The sequence below is a fragment of the Natrix helvetica genome, assembly GCF_964273705.1.
Source record: "Natrix helvetica genome assembly, chromosome: 3".
NCBI lineage: Eukaryota > Metazoa > Chordata > Lepidosauria > Squamata > Natricidae > Natrix > Natrix helvetica.
In genome coordinates this window covers 69,042,619-69,064,459 of record NC_138549.1, presented here as the reverse complement: position 1 = coordinate 69,064,459, position 21,841 = coordinate 69,042,619, and the positions used below count along the sequence as shown (strand labels likewise).

The window sequence follows — 21,841 nt, the reverse complement described above, 5'->3', positions numbered from 1 at the left end:
TGCACAATTCTTTATTCTGCAATTATGCGAGTGAATACAGCAGAGACTGTGAGTACTTTAATGTAATACACAAAAATGAATTCATTGGGATAAGGTGATGTTTTATAAAATTTGTTCCTTTATTAAGGCAAACTATTGCCTCAGGAATAAAAGGTAGAATTCCTGTTCATTCCAAAAATGATGGTTTACTGAAATACAGCTATACTGTTGAATTACAGTACATTGAATTATGTTGAATTATGTACACAAGTACACTACTCGTGAATAGAAGACAGAGTCTAGAACTGGTCGGTGACATCTTTTATTTTTTGCCAAAAGTTTTTTTTTTAACATACATATAATATAATCCAAAGTATACCATTACATCTTAACAAACATTTTCTTTTAAAGGTATACTTTATACGAATTCCATTTGTTTTGGCCTGTGACATCTTTGATGCCTGACTTTGTTACAAGAGGCAGACTTGAATATCTTGCCAATCTTCAAGCTTTAGTGGGGATTTTCAAACAAAAGTTCCAACTCCCAGCTGCCCCTTTTAATATCAGGCTCATTTACATGAGAAGAATCCGGAGAATCCTTATCCGCTTCCCCTTCATCTCAACAGCCTCTTTCTCTTCTTCCTCCCTTGTTTGCTGTCTGCATCTGAAGGACTGTCCGGAGGATCTGGCATTACGAAACCGTCCGTCAATTTATAGTAGACAATTGTAGAGTCTGTTTCAACTATTGCCAGTGTGATAGAAAGTGGGGAATCCGGTTCCGCCTGCACTGCGCCTGAGCTCTTCATGATCTGTCTTAACCTGGAAAAAAATGGAAGGAAGGTAGAAAAGTCATCACTGATGCCCGTTTCATTTAAATTTCACCTGAAGACTATCCAGCTTGTGCCCTGAATTAATAATTTCCACCGTTTGCTTCTAAAACCTTTTGTGATTCCCCCCCCCCCAAGCGCTATAACTATTATAATGAAGACCTGCCAGAAAGGAAAGTTGACAATACTTATGTATCCCAATTTTAGAGATATTATGGCAGAGGTGTCAAACTGGTGGCCTGCAGGCCGGATACGTCATGCACAGGCCATGCCCACCCCAGCTCTGCAAAGGGGGATGTCATGATACGTCATGTGACAGCAATGTGACGCAGCGAGTTTAACGCCTGTGTATTAAGGGGTTCCACATCACCCAACTGTATCTCCAACAAATCATCATGGTGCTAAAATGGTATAATAATGTGAATGCTGCCACTACATACTGGCATCCTGAAACCTGATGCAAGTGTATAGGTTGTGCAGTTTGCCTGATGACATTGTCAGATACGGTAGGTCATCATTTGGCTCCCTCCTGTAAAAACATGTGTCAATACTTCTTCATACAGTTGCATTGTCAGTGGCCATTGGCTAATGACAGCTCTGAAGATAAGAAGCCAGCTATGAGCCAAGACCATGAAATGGTCTCTCTAAACGCCAATAGCAGGTAATGAACAATGTGGAAGGTGTATCTGTATGTTTGGTTTTCTGAAAAGAACTGGTTGAGTTTTCAGTCCAAAGAAGCTGGACAAGTTTCTTTATCTGAGATAACAGTGCTTTTCATATATTATTTTGCTTCAGTCTACTAAGCCAGTAACAGGTAGCCGATGGAACATCAGCACACTCCATTGCAGAACCATTAGAAGCCTAAATGACATTACCATGAAGTAGCAAAATTTGGTAGGCCCAATGAAAACTCGGGAGAGGTCTAACCCATCCTCTCCCCAGCAACCCCAAACCCCACAATTGAGTACAAAGAGCTCTTTCCTGCTACCATTAACAGTGGGTGTTCAGCTTTAGATCCCTAACACCATCTCTTCGTGTTTTGAACGAACACGAGCAAGTACTGTACAGTCTCATTCAAATCAGAAGCCCAGTGTGTAGGAAATTAAAGTTTAAATCTTTCCTCTTCCTGTCCCTGTTGTTCATCATCTAAATCTCTTCTGCTTAAAGTAATTAAAAAGTCATGAAAAAGCCTAAATGATGGAAAGGTCCTCTGGAAAGCAATTAATTGGGAGTCTCACAGGTGCTTTTTCAAGAGGCAACTGGACTTTCTGTTTTTTCTTTGAAGACGTTTCGCTTCTCTTGGATGAGAAGTGAAACGTTTTCAAAGAAAAACCAGAAAGTCCAGTTGCCTCTTGAGGAAGCACCTTTGGGACAACCATGACCTGAATGACTGAGAATCTTCATAGACATTTAATTAATTGGGAGGGTTTATTTTTTTATTTTTTGGGGTGCACAGTGTTTCTAATCCAGAGTGACAAAAACTTTCTTCAAACATTGTAAGAAATGAAAAAAAAAACAAGCTCTGGTCTTAATATAAGGTGCTATTTTAACCCATACATTCATGCATAACAGTGTTATATTAACCTCTTTCACTTCATATCGATTATTTGTTCTTCTTAGTTATTCCAGTAAACTTGTACACTGCAGATCTCAAAAGCTGAGATGGGTATTTGGAAAGGGATGAATAGGCAGCAATGGCAAACCACTTACATGCTACCCAAAGAAGCTGCTTGATTGTGACCATGAGGTCACCAAGTCAATTCCCCCTTGGACGTTCCCACCAAATTCTGCAAAGCTTTTAATTTAGGGGTGGGAAACCTGCAAACCTCTGCATTTTTGCTGAACTGTGGTAGTCAAATGTCCTTCACTATTGGCCATACCAATAGTATGAATACCAATAGAACTGTGGTAGTCAAATGTCCTTCACTATTGGCCATACCAATAGTATGAATACCAATAGAACTGTGGTAGTCAAATGTCCTTCACTATTGGCCATACCCCCCGGTGTCCAGTGTCAGTATCAGAAATCAAATCTATCATTCGATCCCCAAAGTGGCAAGAATCAGCCAATCAGTTATACAGATAACCTTCGACTTATAGTAACTGTTCAAAGTTATAATGGCACTGAAAGAGGTGACTTATGACCATTTTTCACACTTGCAACCATTGCAGCATCCCGATGATCAAAATGGTCACAGGTCACGCGATACGACACGTGATCAAAATTCAGACACTTGTCAACTGGCTCATATTTATGACGGTTTCAGTGCCCCAGGGTCATGTGATCCCCTTTTGAGAACTTCCGACAAGCAAAGTCAACGAGGAAGTCTCATTCACTTTACAACGGTGTTACTAACAATTGCAGTGATTCATTTAACAACCGTGGCAAGATAGGTCATAAAACAGGGCAAAGCTCACTTAACAAATGTCTCCCTTAGCAACAGAAATGTTGGCTCCATTGTGATGTATTTTCCATCCTTTCTCATTTCCACCAAGTCTTATGCACACGAGCCAGCTGCGTTCATGAGCGTTCCCTTTGAATTCTTAACTTCAATGCCCCATTTTATGCCCCACCGCAGTTATTTAAATGCAGTCATATTCTTCTTTTTAACTGGGACCAAGTTAAAAAAAAAAATCCAAAACCCAAAGCAGGCAGTCAGTAGCAAAGATGTCGTTGTTATTTCACCTGAAACAGGAATGTGTGAGGTGACTGTCTACAATGCTACTCTCTGCTGGTTATGATTTATGTGAATATCCTATAAGGGAAGTTATCTCTGGCACTAAGGAAGTCAGCATTTTTGACGCCCTCAGGCATCACTGCTGGGGCGGAATTCATTCTACAAAGGTTATTTGTGAAAGGAACATAGAAAGGAATCAGACTGTGAAACTCTTTATCTGTAAATACACTGAAAGCATTGTATGGAGCATCTGCCATGAATGGGGATTTTGACAAGCTCTGCGGTGAACCAGCAGAACAATGCAGATGGGCAAGCTGATATTCTACTTGAAAAGCCCTGTCGGGCCAAAAATGAACGTCCCAGTGGAAAAGAGGGAAATGGGATACGTATTTCCACATTACCTGCCCCTTCATTATTTTATGAGTTTATTATCAAATGAACATCATTAGCAGATTTACTTGAAAGTGTTCACATTGTTAACGTTAAGAGATGTTGCTATCAAACTACTTATATATATATATTAGAATAACGTTATGTTGAATTATGTTCTAAAACTCCAAAATGTGATTGCTTTTAGGGAACGTTGGTTGTATTAAATATGGAAAATTATTAAGAGAATAATTTTGTGAAATGGGAAAAGCACTATCATTCCAGGTATTAAGTACAGGACGTACAAATTAAGTACAAATGCTTCCCATTTTTGAAAAGGCATTTTTTTAAAAAAATAACAAATGATTGTTTCTCTTTGGCACAGGTTTCATGGTATTTTACAACGGTGTTTATTTCGTTTTACTCTGAAATATTTGTATCTTCTTTAACACTAGTTTTACGTGGCATGTTTAGATTATTCATTCCCCCCCCTCCCCGTTTCTTCTGTTTTCCTTGTTTTCTGTTTATAATTATAGTAATTATGTTCTTTACTTTTATTTACAGTTTGGTTGCAAATATCTTTTAGTTAGTTGGAGATATGTTTTGTATTTTTAAAAAAACTAATAAATTATTTTTAAAAAAAAATACCTGCACCATCTCACATTCATCTGAAGATTAGCCCTAATTGCTTTGGATGTAGCAATTTTACTAACTGCAAAGGAGAGAGCAGGAATGAAAAAGCCTATTAAAAGGCAACATTTATTACTTAATTTTGAAAATAAAGCCAACTAGAACCTTTCTACTCATCCTCCCACATATCACCTCTCAATTACTAGAAGGATCAAGAACCACATTAAAATTTATAAATCTCTGTTTTGCAGGGATAACTTTTCCACCTGCACACGCTGTAAAGGTGTTCTGTACGCTGGATACTCAATGAGTATATTTAGCAAATCTGATAGATTTGTTGCTTTTCCTTTTTCTCTCCAACCCCTAGAAAGAAAAGGTAGTACCAGTATGAATGAACTCCCCTTCTTTGTTATCTGTACTTGGTGAGGGGAGAGGATAGGAAGGAAGGAAGGAAGGAAGGAAGGAAGGAAGGAAGGAAGGAAGGAAGGAAGGAAGGAAGGAAGGAAGGAAGGAAGGAAGGAAGGCAATATATTGAGAAAAGCTGCTTAAAAGCTAGACGCAGCTAACAAATGAGGAAGGAAAATATTTGGCAAGACAGAAGGCCAGGCTGACTGGCTTTTCAGGAAACTGCACCCCACCACAACCAGCAGAGACCAGTTTGGGAAAGGCTGCTGTAAGGTCTTCTGAAGCCACACAAAGCAAAATTGTAATATATAAACCATCTTGAGCACGGCTAAACTATGTTTTGCTTAGAAACCAGTTAATTCAGTGTAGTAGTGAAGGTACTGTGTCCGAACCAAGAAGATCCAGAATAAATTTCCTTTTCAGCTATGGGGTTACCCAATGATAGCATTACTACTCCAGAATGAAATAAGAAAATATCTCCTGAGACACATTCATATCAATGGGAGTTCTCAGAGACCTCCCATTTAGATAAAGTGTGGTACAACCGCAAAAATAAACAAATAATACAACGCCAGCCCTCTGCAGACACACACCTCTCATGGCTGAATGATACCTGGGCAGGAGTTGGCACCACTACCTGCAAAGGCTCGTTTTCTTTCTCATGTCCATGGAGACACACCAGCTGGAACTCTGCTAGTCCAATGAAGGATACCTTGTGCCAGTTCCTAACTGAAAGGGTATAGCAGAGAATAACAAAAACCAGAAGGAACTATGAAACAGTGATGATAACTTTTCCATTGAAGGATCTCAATGTTCTAGCCAGCATTTATGCAATTAGTTATCATGGTCTTACATGCCTCAAGATATGGATTAATTACATCTGCCTTGCCCTCCTTTCTCAACTGCATTTGTTCTCTTTCTCTTTAATTTCACAACAACTTTTGGAAAAAGATAATCCGATTTAGTAAACTAAATCAATCCAAATACAGAAGTTTGGCAGGAGTTTTTGCTGACTATACCTAGAGAATAGGAACCTGTGGCCCTTCAAATACTGGTAATTGACCTCTCCTAGCACCCTTCCCAATTTGCTATGTGGGCTACAGGTACTAGAAATAGTTTAGCAACATCTGGAAGCCAGAGAATCCCTTTATCATGAGTATGTTGATGTCGGGGAATGTGTAGGGGTGCCCTTAAAAGTGCATGGCATGCTATTGCCTATTCAAGTAATCCGAACTGTGCGTGTGCTAGAGTGTGATTGCAAGAGTGGTAATCCCAATACATCAATAGGACATCAGTCAGTGGCCATAGAGCATATTGTGTTCCACCCATTGGGTGCATAGTGAATGGGTGGGCACTATGTATGTATGCTTGACATCATATTGCCCATGGCATTAACATATAATGGTGGTGGGCAATTCTTCAGAGGCAGTCCTAGAGCCTAACAGACTCCTTTAAGAGCAATACAAGCAGGACAAGGTAAAGAATCCCTGCAGATTTTACTCATTTCCGTAGTCATGTGGCCAGCATGACAACACAAAGCACTGTTACCATCCCACTGGAACGGTACCTATTTATCTACTCGCCTTTGCATGCTTTCAAACTGCTACGTTAGCAGGAGCTGATGCAAGGACAGGCTCTCACCCGTCACATGGCACTCAGGTCTCGAACCTGGGCTGCCAGCTTCCCAGCTGCCAAGCCCAGCGTCTCAACCGCTGAGCCACTGCACCATCTCATATAAGCAGGGAAGCACATACTAATACTTTTTCTCCAACTCACAAGCAAAGGCACTTAAAGTGAGTGGACACTCCAATTTCCAGTATCTCCCCTACTTTTAATACAGGGAAGCAAACTTCACAGGAATGTAGTTTGGGTGTACGTGCATGTAGGTTCACTTGTATATGCAGTGTTAAGATTTGCCCAGGGAATCTAAAGTTGGGAGGACTTGTAGTCATTTCACATAACTGGAATCCCAGTCTTCAATAGGACACAGCTTTAAGCAGTAGCTGTAGAAATCTAGGGATTTCATGAATCACATGAAAACTATTCTTGGCGTTTGTAAATACTGTGCAAACCACAGCACTTACGCACACACACACACACGCACCTTAAATCCCTTTAAGGTATCTCCACTAACTTACCTTCTAGAAGGTCCAAGTAAACTAAGAAAGCGGCATATACCCCTCTGCTGTCAGCCACTTCCAATGACATCATTTTTGCGAACTGAAACAGACAATGGAGAGCAATAGATGTAAAAGCTATTAACAGAGTTCTCGAAAATGATATTCTATGCAACAAAACCCAAGCAGAATCTGCAATCCCTGAAAGTATTTTCCCATCAACTGCAGAGGGGTTTCTTTTGGCAGAACTCCAAGAAAAAAACACAACACACATTTTCTTTAAAAAAAATGGGGGCGGGAGGAAAGGCCAGTGAAAATATTTAACACTAGATAAAGTCTGTTAAAAGACTTGCAGGTTGTGTTTTAAATGCCAATAAAACTATCCTCCAAAAACTGTGGCCACAGGGAATAATTTACTGTAGCAGCACGAATGGTTCATAAAATAGATCTAGTTCTGTCTTAAGCTTCTGGTCTGGAACTGATTTATTTCTGTGTTGTGCTTAGCACCTGGCGCAAGAAGAAGTTATAGACGATTGTGCCAGAATCCAGACATGGAAGGATTGGGCCCAAGGTGAGTGTGTGTCTCTTGTTAACTGGGGATGTGGGCCGTTACTGGAACCTAAGCAACATCTTGAGCTCAAAATCTGGAGCAGAAAACCAAGACAAAAGTATAAAGTCAGCATATTATTGTTAGAAGGAAGGAGTATTTATGTATATAGGTAGTCCTCAACTTAGGGCCAAAACTGAGCCCAACATTTATGTTGCTAAGTGAGAAATTTGTTAAGCGAGTTTTGCCCCATTTTACGACTTTTCTTGCCACAGTTGTTTAGCGAATCACTGCAGTTGTTAAATTAGTAACATGGTTGTTAAGTGAGTTTGGTTTCCCCATTCACTTTGCTTTAGAAGGTTGCAAAATGGGGTCACATGACCCCAGGACACTGCAAAGGTCATAAATGTGTTGTCAAGCAGCCGGATGTAAATCATGTGATCATGGGGATGCTGCAAGTTGTAAGTGTGAAAAATGGTTGTGTCCTTTTTTTCAGTGCCCCTGTAACTTTGAACAGTCACTAAGTGAACCGTTGTTAGTCAAAAACTACCTGTATTTTCCGCTGAGTAACAAAGGCGGACTAAAAATCTAATAAATGTTCAATATTGAAGTACTTAAATTAGTAATACCATCATACTTTTCTTGTTCCACATGCCAATAGGGAATAGAGGAATGAGCATTTTATTACAGCTGTTGATTTCATGATGACATCCAGAGATTTCCCACCAGCTGCTCCTCAGAGGGGCCAAGATTGTCAAATCTTACTTTCTTTTGACATGCATGCATAATTCAAAATAAATTGCCAGATTCAAACACAGCCTATCCTGATTTATATGAATATCTAACAACAGCCTTGCTAAGGTGCTAGGGCAAATTTTACCCACATCTGGCACAGTTTAAAAGCTTCAGCCAATTTTTAAAGAAAAAAAAATCTTCCCTGTCTTAAAAATTTAAAGTCTAAAAGAAATTCAATTGTAAAGCTTTTATTTTATAAACTTGAACAGACTAACGCATTCCTACCCCTCAGATTATTTGCGTTATAAAAACAGCAAAGTAAGCGCCCTTTCAACAGAGGAAAGGCTTTAGAAGGGATATAGATCATGGGAGTTCTGCATTCTGTCAAAAATCTGCTTGTTAATCTAAATTCATAAACAGAAGTATTGTCAAGGGCTCTGAACTTACATATACCTAACCTCAAAAAAATCTGTTTGTTAATCTAAATTCATAAACAGAAGTATTCTCAAGGGTTCTGAACTTACATATGCATAATGTTAAAAACACTTGTTAGAAATAAATGTTTTTTCAATTTATAATTTCATTGAAGAATTTTTAACAGTAAAAACCACAAAAGAAAATAAAGGAAAAAAGTCAGAAAAAAGAAAAGAAATTACAAGGAAGCAGCTTCTGATCTTCCTGACAGCTATAAATGCATTTATATATCCCCCCTCTCTAAAATTACATCAAAATTTCCTTCTTTCAATAAGCTACACTTTCTAATCTTCAGATCATAAATCTCAAATTCATTTTCTTTTTTCAGCAAAAAGCCCATAAAGCATTTGCAGTCACTAATAAATTAATTCAAACAAGTTAATTTTGCCATCTCTGCTAGCTATGTCATCTTCACCAACCATTCTCCATTCTGGGTATTTCAGAGACTTTCCAATTTTGTAAGGTGACCAACCGTCCTCCTTTAGGGAAGACAATCCTTCTTTTGTAAGTTCTGTCCTCTCTCAAAAAGTGTCCTCCTACATGACCTCCTTTTCGATATTTGAAGACTAATCTGTTGCGCGTTATGTGACGTATTTGCATTTGACATGACAATTCGTCAAGACTCGGTATAGTGCGGTATAAGACGTGATTATGAGACGCATGCGCTCCGCACGGGAGACCTTGAGAGAGAGCGCCATGTGCAAGTGGCTTTGTTTACTTCTTACCGAAACACAACACGGCACATACGCACGCAGTAGACTCACGGCACGTCGGCAATTGAATGACTCACGGTAATTATTTCTTTCTCAGTGAATATTCAATTATATAGAGGTAAGTACAATTCACGTTTTATTAAACAGTTTTTAATGGTGTTTTTTTTACTTCATCGCAAGTATATTGAGCAGATATTGAATCTTGTGTTGAATTTTTATCTAAAGAAATGCTAGACATTAAAATAGACGACAATTGTCTCTTTGAAGAAATTAGAAGACTGAATGTATATTTAAATTCTGAAAAATTAATACAATGGGAAAATCAACACGTTGAAATTGATAAAAGATGGGTGGATATTTTCAGCTATTTCAAAAATGAACATATTCCATGTGAAAATTTATTTATACTTGTTCAATTTACGTTGTGCTGCCCTGGAACTAATGCAGCAGTTGAGTTTTTTTCAATTGCCAATGATTTTTCGACAAATGAGAAATCGAGATTGAATGTTGATACTCTAGCTGCAGCACTTGCCGTAAAATTCAATATGAAGGATATTTCTTGTTCAGATATTTCCAATATATTGTTAGAAGATGATACATTGACAAAAAATATTAATTCAATGGAAAAGTACTCATTTAAATAATAATTAACAGGCATGTAAGCATAATTACAATATAAAATGTTGCAAATGTTTTTATTATGCATATATCATATTTTAGTGTATGATTGTTGCAATGAATAAAATATTTCTTTTATTTACGATATATTTTTTCCAATTTATTTGTCCTTTTCATTGTAAAAAAGTTGGTCACCTTAGCATTTTGGACAATATAACGTGTTTTGTCCTCCTTTTCATTGTAAAAAAGTTGGTCACCTTATTTGCATATATTGCATCAGTATCATATACTATATAAACATAATCTTCTGTGGCTCTTTTTACATTTACTGTCCATTAATCCCAGCACGAAAAGCTCAGGTTTGAATCGAATGTTTTGTTTTTAAAATTCTTTGTATCACTAAATATATTTGAACCAGTGGTGGGTTTTCAAATGTTTTACTACCGGTTCGCTCTCTCGCTCTCGTGTGTCATGTGCAGAAGCGTCTGGGCGAGTGGACGGAGCCTCCCACCACCGCTACTACCGGTTCGCCCGATCTGAGCTGAACCGGAGCAACCCCCTTCTGATTTGAACCCAGAAATTTCTGGCTATTTTTACAAGTAGAGCAGGCATGACAAAATGACTTTTCATGTTGTCCACATTTCCAACACAAATTTGAAGTATCTTTGTACATTGTAGACAATTTTTCTGGAGTCGCATACAGTGAGACCTTGGGTCACGAACGGCTCAGACCATGACCAAATCAGGTGCCGACCAAAAAAATCCGCTAAATGTTCCACTCAGATCACGAATACATCCTTGGGTGTTGATCAAACAAGCTATTCATTTTCCCTGCCGTGGCTATTTCCCCTTCTGCACCATTTTTTGTCTGTGTGCGCATGTGCAGTCAGTTTTGCTTCTAGCCACGACCAAATCAGGGGCCGACCGAAGTCCTGGAACAGATTACGGTCGGCACCCGAGGTTCCACTGTACCAACAGTACAGTAAGGAACAATAAATTGGCAGTCGGGGTTAGATCTAAAATGAATACAAGTTTGTTTCATGCTTCCCCTAAACAACTATCGGAACTACTAATGGTCAAGGCAAATTGACAGTAGTTAAGCCACCAGACTTCAAGGAGGGCTGAATTTAGATCTCTTGTGGGTGCAAAAGGATATTAAACTGAGGATGCGCTTGATCCTTCCCTTGGGCTCAACCTGGTCATCTTCTGCAAGTACATTGTTTTATAAAAATTCTCTTTTAGATGATGATGATATTATCTATTCCATTGTGTCCAATTTTTGGGGATTCTACGGACCAGCTCTCTCCACATTTTCTGATCCTGAATGGCTTGTTTCAATTTATGCTCTGGCTGGTTTCCACTACAGATACTAAATACAGTATCTAGCCACTGTATTTTTGGGTGGCATTATTTCCTTTTACTCTTGATCATTCTGAAAATAACTGCCTTTTCCAGTGAGTTTGAGCACATGTCATGGCCAGAATAAGTAAGGCAGAATTTTGAGATTTTGCCTTCTAGTGATAGAGTATGTTTGGTCTTATATGCTTCTGTACTTGCTTGTTTGTCACCTTTCTATCCAAGGTATGTGTTCTCCACATATTTTTCCACTGTTCCATCAGTGTTCCCTTTTGTATCTCACTAGCTTTGTTAATTTCCTATTCACAATTATCTGTGTCTTTTGTGAAATGTAAATTGATTTTATCCATTTGAGAAAATTATCATCAAAGTCCATATCCTCCAAAATTTTAAGCAAGAAAGTCCTGTTCAAATTGTCAAAAAATAATTGGTTTTTTTTTAATTTACAAACTTATTGAAACTAAACTTGAAGCCCTCAAATAACCCTGGCAGCTTACAACTAAAAAAACCCCTTTAAAAATCCATTATATGAAAGAATATAACTGACCAGAAACAAAATATCAGAAGAAAACCAAAACAAACCAGACCAAAGCAACACAAAATGTAGGGAAACACATCCATAGTCACTATGTCACCAAGATCTGGGAAAACAACCTGGACTTCATTAATTTCCTGAAGATCATAAGGATGGGAGTTAGCCAAATGGGGAGGAGACCATTCTAGAAGGCAGGGACGCCAACAAACTCATCTCCTAAAGATGCCCTTGAGAAGTAATGAAAACAATCCCCTTTGACCTGGACTGAATGGGCTACTTGAAAAAGAGGGCCTTCTAGAAGAGATCCATATCATATCAATAAAGTGATGAGAATACTTTCACGTTTTTTGTCCTATTAAAGCCTTTGCTTGAGATCAGCATTTCTTCTCCTTCATTCTTATATCCACCTGAAATGCAATCCCTCTGTCAGCCAATTCCATTGATTTCTTCTTATGGAACAACCGATTTTCACAACAAAAAAGCATTCTGTTTTTTTTTTTTAGACTGGCAATTGGTAAAAGTTCCTTTATTTTAAAAAAAATGCTGCAGAATCCTTTTCTCCCCTTTTAATAAATTCTTCCTTAATTCGTATGCATCATCTTCATGACAATAAATTACAGGTAAGTTTATTGGCACATGGCCCTGATAAAGCACATCAGTCCCTTTCCCTCTCCCTCCAGGCTTGGTCACATTTAACATATGGTCAAGTACCAATTCTGGGGACCTGTTTTCCTCTTTGCTTAAGGTATGTGCTATCACTTCAGGAGTTATAACATTGCTGGACAAAGGTTACAGTCTTTAAAGAATAACATTTGTCCTCAGGTATAATGTGTGGTACGGTCAATATCCTCCAGCTCTAAAATCCATCTCTGCACATTTATTCTTTTATTTTCCTTTTTCGCTGAAGACTGAGAAACATCGAATGAACATTCCAAGTTTGCGTTGATCAAGAGTTCAACGTAAAACAGGTTATTTTTCATTTTAAACTTTCATGCAGGATTCTACTTACATACACACCATTCCTCGTCCTAAGACAGTATGTTAATGTTATACCTTGTACTTCAACTTCTTTAAGGTGGTTTAAGAAATTATTACTCATAAAAGCTCACTGTTTTCAGCACTATATTTCTACATTTTGTTTTAGCATCCTTGGAGCTGTCGGGCTGCAACTCTGCATAAACGAATGATGCATTTCCTAGGAATGTTAACGAGATCCCTACTTTGCTACAGATACCGGTAGATGAGCAAGCCAAGTATCAGAAGGGAGATTTTCTGTTCCCCCGGTTCTTTTTGCACTAACCGTAGGATGAGTAGACAGCCAATCCTCTCGAAGGGCCCATTTCTCGGACTTTGAGGCTTCCTCCTCCTGGCCAAAAAACCCGGAGCATCCAGCGACCGAACCTCCCTCCTCATTTGCTCTGTCTCCGCAGTCGCTCTCCGATTTTTCCATTCCCAATTCGAGTGTCATTCAGCTTCGTTCCGGTTGGTGTTTCAACGAAATAGTTCGTCCGCCAAACTTTTAAACGAGCTCTATGGTTCCGCTTTTCAGCAAGCAAACGTTTCATTCCTAACAATATTTGCTTTCTTATCTCTTTCTCATTTTTAAAATGTCTTCTTGCAGATGCCGATTTTTTAAAAAAAAACCTCCTTTAGCAGCTCTTGATTTGAAAGACATTTTTTTGAGACAACAGAGAATGAGATAAATGTAAATTATTTTACAATTCATTAAATTACTGTGCTGGTTATACAGAATATTGAGCAGCATGATGTGACTTCTCAAGCAACTAAATTTAAGTATCCTTATTGGTAGATGTAAATATTTCTAACTGTTTACTTGAGACTACTACTAATATAAAAACATAATTTAAATCCCATAAATTTACAGGGGGCAATATTGATATTGTTTCAAGATTGATAGAGGTATTCAGTGGTGGGTTTCAAAATGTTTTAGAACCTCTTCTGTAGGTGTGGCCTGCTTTGTGGGAGTGGCTTACCAGCCATGTGACTGGGTGGGCGTGGCTTGCCAGCCATGTGACTGAGTGGGTGTGGCCAACTTGCACAATGTGATGAAACTCACTTAACAACGCTCTTGCTTAGCAACCAAAATGTTGGCTCAGAAACTCTGGCATTGAAGTGTGCAAGTCTTAAAGCTGTCAAGTTACAAGACCCTTGCATCCCTAACCTTTAAAAAAAAAAACCCAGGGGTGTTCAAACTTGACAGCTTTAAAACTTGTGGACTTCAACTCCCAGAATTCCTCCTCTCGCTCTTCATCCTGATGATGTGCGGACAGGAGGGGGGGAGGGAGCTGGAACTGGTTCTAAACGGCACTGTAGATTTGTGGAACCTCTTCTATAGAAGAGATTAGAACTGGCAGGAACCCACCCCTGCAGGTATTTCAAATGAATAGTTGGACTGCTGGGAAGGATTTTATGGAAAGGAAAATTTCACAGATATTCTTCATCTAAATAATGGTTATCATATGATGAGAAAAAATTTAACTTTTATGATTTTCAATTTTATCATTGTGCATAAATTTTAACTTGTCATGTGACTCTCAGACATCAAGACAAGGGCAGTAGAATGTGAAACAAAATAACAGAACAGAGCATCTCTGAAAGCTGCACAAGAAAAACAGTTTTAAAAAATGACTTGGATAATGTGGAGAAGAAAGGGTTATTTCTGTAAAGATTCTAGAATTCTAAGGATTCTAGAATTTTATATATAAGTAAGCAATAGGTGTTCTGAATGTCCTTTCCCCACTGGAATGACCATTGAAATATGGATTATCAATTTTGAATGTTTGCAGATTAAACCCATGAAAAGATTTGAAAATAGGTAAGCACCCATAAATTTATGTTTTAATAGGTGAGATATTTCCATACAATTGGATTTTAGCACCAAAAATCAGGAGATCTCATGTAGCTATTCTATTTTCCTCTATAGACAGTGAGTGACAAAACATGGGTGAGTTACAAATGGAAACCCATATAATGAAGATTCCCTTCCCCCAGTAATAAACAGTGAATGAGGAGGATAGTTGTATATTAACAGATAAAAGCAGCCATGATATTTTAGAGTTTTTCTTAAACTTCTGGGTTTTTAAATTCTGTTTTCTGTTCTTTGCACACATTCCTTCTTTACAGCTTTTTACACTGATCTGTCTGGGAACATATTTATTAATGCTGTTAATACTAAATCAAATCAAATGCATTACAATTGTAAAACTGAATGTAAGGTTTATCTGTTTATACATCATCGATTTATTTACGTAAACTAAAGAACATCAATGCAAAAATCTAACAGAACATATATTTTTTAAAAACTCTCAGTGTTGCAGATCTTTTGCTATTATTATCCTTATAACATTTCTATCATAGAATATAAATTGTATTTTTCTTCAATAGAAGTTGGAAGATTAAATCTGTCTGGAAACAATTTGGGATCTTTTCTGAGTTCAACTGGAGGAAAAAAGTAATAAATAAAGAACATCTGTTCATTCTTTCATTACTTCTTTTACAAGAATGGAAACTGAGTGTTCAGTTATTTCGATTTTGTGTTACAAGTATGAAATTCTAGAAGTATAATCTTATTAAGTGTTTCCTAAAATTACTCCTATCAATGGAAATACTGAAAAGACTGTTGTGCTTCCAGAGAATATTAATTGAAAATATAGTTTGAGAAAGACAGCATCTTACAGATTTAATAAAATCACATTCTACAATGAAAAATGGGTCCTTCATATATTTAAATGCACTGCTACTTGCAGGAACTATTATATGTGAGATGTTTAGTTATTTGAATCTCAGTGTCTTAACAATTTGGCTGGACCTTGCTAAGCTATGATAAGATTAATTTTAATTTAATACGTAATGTGGATACAGGTATTCTGTATAAGCCATGATTTTATGATTTAACACACAGAAATCAAGCCATTTATGCCTTAGTCAATATATTATGATTAAGTGAACTATGACTTAAGATTTTTTGTGAGCTCTCTCTATTTGCAATACCGTGGGTACTGTATTTTAAATTATATTTACTTGAGAACAGTGGTGGGATTCAAATTCGTTACTACTGGTTCTGTGGCTTGATGGGAGATGTTTGGTGGGAGTAGCAAGGAAAGGATACTGTAAAATCTCTATTCCCTCCCCCACTGCAGGGGAAGGTTACTGCAAATCCCCATTTCCTCCCGATCAGCTGGGACTCAGGAGGCAGAGAATAAATGGGGGCGGGGCCAGTCAGACGGGGTATTTACCGGTTCTCCGAACTTCTCAAAATTTCTGCTACTGGTTCTCCAGAACTGGTCAGAACCTGCTGAATACCACCTCTGCTTGAGAACCACTCAGGCTTAATGGCAGTGCTGAACTTTGGGCCCTGTCAGTGGGCCCTAATTTTAATAACAACAATAGCAGTGGTAAGTTGCAAATGTTTTTACTACCGGTTCGTGCTCGCTCCCACGTGTGCTCGTGCACATGCGCAGAAGCATCCAAGCGGGTGGGCAGGCCCTCCTGCCGCCACTATTACCAGGAGCAACCCACCACTGAACAATAGCAGTAGCGCTTAGATTTTTATACTGCTTCACTGTGCTTTACATCTCTCTCTAAGCAGTTAACAGAGTCAGCATTGCCCCCAACAATCTGAGTCCTCATTTTACCCACCTTGGAAAGATGGAAGGCTGAGTCAACCTTGACCCAGTCAGCACTGAACTCCTGGAGTGAGCAATGTAGCCTTTAGAATGGCATTCTAACCCCGGATGTGATATAACCACGATCATCACGACTGTGCTTCAAACTGGATATTTGAGGATAAAAGAATAGCTGGGTACAATATAATAAAATCTACACTACCTATGCTGCTGTAACATTGGTAACTGGCCCCAATACAAAACGTTTTCTGGAACTACTTCTTGTTAGTCTTAACTGGTGAGGAATAGAAGAGATCATATTGTCATGTAATTTTTTAAAAACTTTCTATATAAATTAGAAAAAAATCCTCATATTAAACATAAACTGAGGATATTGACTTAAAACTGCCTGGATATGTCTTTGGTTCCTATTCTATTCTTCCTCCGGAGGACTGTATGGATTTTTAATATTGCATCAGTTGTCATACTATATTATATGAATGATTTTTTTCTTTGATTTATTTAGCTATTCTAGATCATCATCTTCATTTAACGACCCCTATTTATCTATTTTAGATAATTTCAGGAAAAGAACCTTTTTTTGTTTGTTTGCTGTTCTTGGTTCACTTGCAAAGGTAGATGTTGTCCAGTTGCTGCTAACATAACTGAATTGGGTGATTTCTGCTTCCGTCAATGTCAATGTGCACTTGAGTCCAATTGAATTTCATAGGCTGTCAAAATGTACATCCTGGAACTGTATCCTGGAGATTTTGTGAGTGATCAGTTCTAGTGGATGCATGTGATTGATAGATGGTTAAATGAGTTTCTAAATTCTGAGAAGACGTCCATCAAGTGGAATAGCGTTATTCCTAGGTGAGCACAGTCATACCTGTGTTGCATACTACTGAGTAATGAGAAGCTTGGGAAATAAATTTGTCTGGGATTCAATTTCCCGTGAATCAGATCACAGATGGTTTCCAGGCTGAGAAGATGATGAGGGACTACTTGCAGAAGTGCACAAACACTTCTCTTTCCCTTTCTCACTTCAGACAAAATTGTATCAGATGTAAATCCTTGGCAAAGAAAGGGGAAAGTTGTGAATATTTTATTTTCTCTCTTTATACATTTGTATTAAATACTAACACTGCTGCATTAGAAATATATCAGTGGGATTAGAACCATATCAGTGGGACGCCTTTCAGGCAGAACACCAGAAAGTTGGAGATGGTTTCCCCTCCCCCCAAAAACCCCATTATAAAAAAGCATTATAATTCAAGACGACCGCTGTATGGAATGAAATATACATAAATGAATACAAGAAAACTCTTCAGGACTTCCAACATGATTTTTGCACCAATCTGCTAGCCAGATGCTTGGGATGGTCCATTTCTTGTTTGTTATTGGTCGGTTCCGTTTAGCATTATTCCCGGGACCTCGGGGCGACTGCGGAGAGAAAGGAAAGGAAGAATGAGAAAGCACGCATTGTTTGTTTTGATCTGCACCAAGAGTTAGCGAGGAGCTCAGGATTGGCTGCGGGTTTGCCGCCGCCACCAATCCGCCTTTGGCAAAAGCAGAACTCCCCCCCCCCACCTTCCCCTAGAGCAAATAATTAAAAGAAAAGAGGGAGGGGGGAAGAAGCGCGTCTTAGTTGGAGCAGCTGCTCTCCCGCTCGCTCTCCTCTCTTTTCCGTGCAGCCGGACCTGCAGGTACGCCGGGAGCTCTTCGCTTCTCCTGTCGCCGTAGCAGCCGGTCCGCAAGAAGAGGCTTCTCTAGCCCTATCCGAAGTTGCGATCCCCGCGAAAAATGGCTGCGATCCGGGCTTTCTCCGCCGCCGCCTCGTTGCGCCGGCGGCTCCCGCTCTTGCTTCTGCTTCATTTCCTTTTCGCGCTCTGGCTGAAGGGGAACGGCTGTGTCGCCGGCACACCGGAGGAAGCGGCGGCGATGCCCACCTCGTCCCCCCTGCCGGAATCCGCCTTGCAGAAGCCCACCGTCTTCTTGGCCATCCTCGCCAGGAACGCTGCCCGCTCCTTGCCCCATTTCCTCGGCTGTCTGGAGAGGCTGCGCTACCCGAAGAACCGGATCGCCATCTGGTAAGGTTGCCTAAAAGCGCCGCCGGAGAAGAATCGGATAGGGATTCGGTGGAGATCAGGGGCGAGCGGGGTGGGGGCAGGTTTGTAAACCTCGCAGGGGAATTCTTCCCCCAAGTTATTTCCAGGTACTTGGTCAAAAGGTGCAAGGGAGACTGAGCGATGGCCAGGAACTGATGCCGCGTGTGTCAGGTAAGGTTGCTAACTGATGGGGTGGGAGGTGGGAAGGAAGAGACTTAACTCTACTACTTTAAAGTAGAAGTAGACTTAGTCTACCTCTTGCTCAGAATCTTCAAATTAAGTTTTTAAGGGCACGGAGTTACAATGAGATAACAATGATCTCTGGTAGTATGGTGGCAAAAAGGATAAGGGAACATGGTTTGAATAAAATAAATGTAAAAGATAATAGGTTGTGTAAATAAAGGGAGGAGATAAGGCAGATTTATGAAGCAAGCACCTTTTAATATAATCTGCTAATTTTGTTAGACTCCTGCTTTGTATATAGTGGCTGTTCTCCTACAATAGTGTGTCTGTCTGTCTGTCTGTCTATCTATCATCTATCTATCTATTATCTATTATCTATCTATCATCTATCTATCTATCTATCTATCTATCTATCTATCTATCTATCTATCTATCTATCTATCATCTATCTATCATCTAATTTTAGAGAATATTGTAGGGGGACAGCCAGTGGCTATATATGTATGTATGTATGTATGTATGTATGTATGTATGTATGTATGTATGTATGTATGTATATATATATATTTCAGGAGGACTGTAATGTCAGTTTATACCTGATTTAAAGAAACCAGATGGGAATGTCTTTTGTATGACGTCAACCTCCACCTCACTTTCCAAACATGTTATGGCTGCCTGCATTTGAAATTCTCCAGGAAAGGTATTTGTGAAGGAAGGCTGGAGGAGCTTCTGGGGGCTGCTGAAAGGCAGTTTGGCAGCCTGTGGATAAAAAAGTTGCTGCTGAATCCAGCTACTCAGGAATAACAATATAGAGAATTACTCCCTTGGGGGAGTACCTGTCTGGGTCTGCTCTTAAGTTTTAGGCTTTCCCAGATTTCTAGGATTCAATTTAAAAGTGTACATGCATATACACTACAAAAAGAAACGTAGATGCCTTTAAACCTTCTACTTTGTCAGCTCCAAATACGGTATAGGTTTATATGCTAATACGAAGGATACCTTCTTGGTGATGTAGGTTTAAGACATGTGACTGGTGCTTTACTGGTCTATGGCCAGACCAGAAATCCTTGGGGGAAGAACACATGACAAGCCCTGAGCTGGAACATTAGGAACAATATATTGAAATTGTCTATTCTACCTTCAACTGAGAGGCTGCAGTAATGCAAACCAAACCTCTTTTCTCATTTGCTTCATCATCTAACCACACTTGGGTTAGCGGAATAACCTTCCCCTTGACTTCAGGGGTCCCAAGTCCAAATATATGAATGGAATAGAATTCTTTCCAGCAGAGAGAAGAAAGTCAGAAACGGTTTAATTGATCCTCTCCTTTCTGAGAAGCAAACTGTTTTTATTTACTCTGCTCTTCCTCTGTCTCCTTGTTATGAACCAGAGGTATAAATCCTTAACCCTGTGACTGTTGAACGAAGCCAAACATGTGCCCACTGCAGACCACTGTAGAGTTCAGTGGTGCACCACTATATTTGTATTTGCTAGGGCACATGATTCAAGTCAAAGTGGACATCTCTTTTAGCATGATAATTGCAGGTTTTAATGATTTAACATATGGAGAGGATTCCTGTGATTAAGGGCTCCTCACTTTATACCTCAAAAAGAAAAAAAAAGTAGAAAGCAATAAAATAGGCTCAATTTTTTAAAAATTAAAAATGTTTTCCAGTCTTGGAAAAAAAAGTTCTCCGAGCCTGTAAAATAGCCAGTACCTTGAGTCCCATTTAATATTTTATTCTTTGAACTGGAAAATGCAAAAGATAAGCAGTGCTTAGTGGGGAAAGCAGTCTATATGGGAAGTATGGCGAATAGGAACAGATTGTGAAGCTTTGTAGTCTGGTTGTCAGTAATTTGCCCATTCTGACAACGATGGTTTAGTACAGGACTAAATGCCCCATGCATGCAGCTAGCTATAACATTTTAGGTCTCCAGTTGTAGGGAAAAGCATTTGTTCAGAAGGCCATTCTGAATCATGCACTCTGTCAAGCAGATGGCTTCTCTCCTCTTGTGTATGAACCAACCGCCATTTTTAACAGACTGCAGTGCATGTCCATGTTGTTTTCCTTAGCGTATCAAGTTGGTTTCCAATCAGAAGAGAATGTACTGCGCGCTTTTGCCTTCCAAACCAAGAGTCACGTTGCATATGCTCCATTATGGTTCAGTTTTTATTTTTTGCTTTACATATTCAGAAAAAGACATTATGCACTCAGAAGGCTTTTGTAGATGAAAATGACAATCCTTTTTCGCCACTGCTACATGCCATTGAGAAGGCAGCTTTACTCAATGATAGAGTAAAGCTTAGATACAAAGGAAATTTGTTAAATCCCAGGTAGTTTGGATTCCGATTAGCAAAGACTAATGTGAGAAAGGCACCCTGGAAAACTCTTAACCTCTTAACCTTAACCAGTGTAGGTGCAGCAGTGTTTTAACTTATTATAAAACACTTCCCCATGTTTTTGTGAAAGAACTGCTTTGCTAGCTTTTTTAGATAACTGCAAATCATTTCTAAGCAATGAGTTCAGTTAAGTATAACTTAGTATGTGCTGGTTCAGAAAATATAACTACAGGTGATGGCAACATAGGTACAGCCTAGAATATTTTAGACTTCAGCAAACCACTAACCAGACAAGATTCAGCAGTTGTTGGCCCTTGTAATAAACCTATTCCTTAAAATTAAACTTTCCCAGCCTGGCCTCTTTAAATATGCGAATTTTGAATTCTCATAATTGTCAACATGGCCATTATTGGATAAGGAATTCTGAGAGGAGGTCAACACATAGCATGAGAAGCTGAGATGGGCTGGCTAAACAGCATTTATAGTGCCAAAGTTGGCTATTGGCTAGGGTAGAGCATGTGGCTTGTCCCTCCTTGGCAGAAGTCTCTAATCAGGATTTAATTTACATTTTATATGTCCAGGATTTTATATATTGTATAAC

General features: G+C 39.0%; 2 protein-coding genes across 2 annotated transcripts in view; one reads left to right on the top strand and one right to left on the bottom strand.

Moving 5' to 3' along the window:
• Positions 1 to 285: 285 nt before the first annotated feature.
• TSEN15 (tRNA splicing endonuclease subunit 15) lies at positions 286 to 13,498 on the bottom strand. Its single transcript, XM_081949374.1, has 4 exons — positions 13,284 to 13,498; positions 7,027 to 7,108; positions 5,482 to 5,617; positions 286 to 798 (listed from the first exon to the last, which is right to left on the bottom strand). The coding sequence occupies exons 1-4, from the start codon at positions 13,449 to 13,451 to the stop codon at positions 594 to 596; spliced, it is 591 nt and encodes a 196-aa protein (XP_081805500.1). The 5' UTR covers positions 13,452 to 13,498; the 3' UTR covers positions 286 to 593.
• A 4,760-nt stretch (positions 13,499 to 18,258) lies between these two features.
• The window catches only part of COLGALT2 (collagen beta(1-O)galactosyltransferase 2), a 54,337-nt gene continuing 50,754 nt past the window's right edge, over positions 18,259 to 21,841 (top strand). The window contains exon 1 of the mRNA XM_081948466.1: positions 18,259 to 18,698. Within this exon, the coding sequence (XP_081804592.1) occupies positions 18,412 to 18,698 (287 nt within the window). The 5' untranslated portion in view covers positions 18,259 to 18,411. The remainder of the gene's footprint in view (positions 18,699 to 21,841) is intronic.

Coding starts and splice junctions, on each gene's coding strand:
- TSEN15 (XM_081949374.1), bottom strand. CDS start 13,451: ATGACACTCGAATTGGGAATGGAAAAATCGGAGAGCGACTGCGGAGAC. Junction 7,109..13,283: donor GGCTGTCTACTCATCCTACG/GTTAGTGCAAAA, acceptor TGTCTGTTTCAG/TTCGCAAAAATGATGTCATT. Junction 799..5,481: donor GTATCATTCAGCCATGAGAG/GTGTGTGTCTGC, acceptor ATTTTTTTCCAG/GTTAAGACAGATCATGAAGA.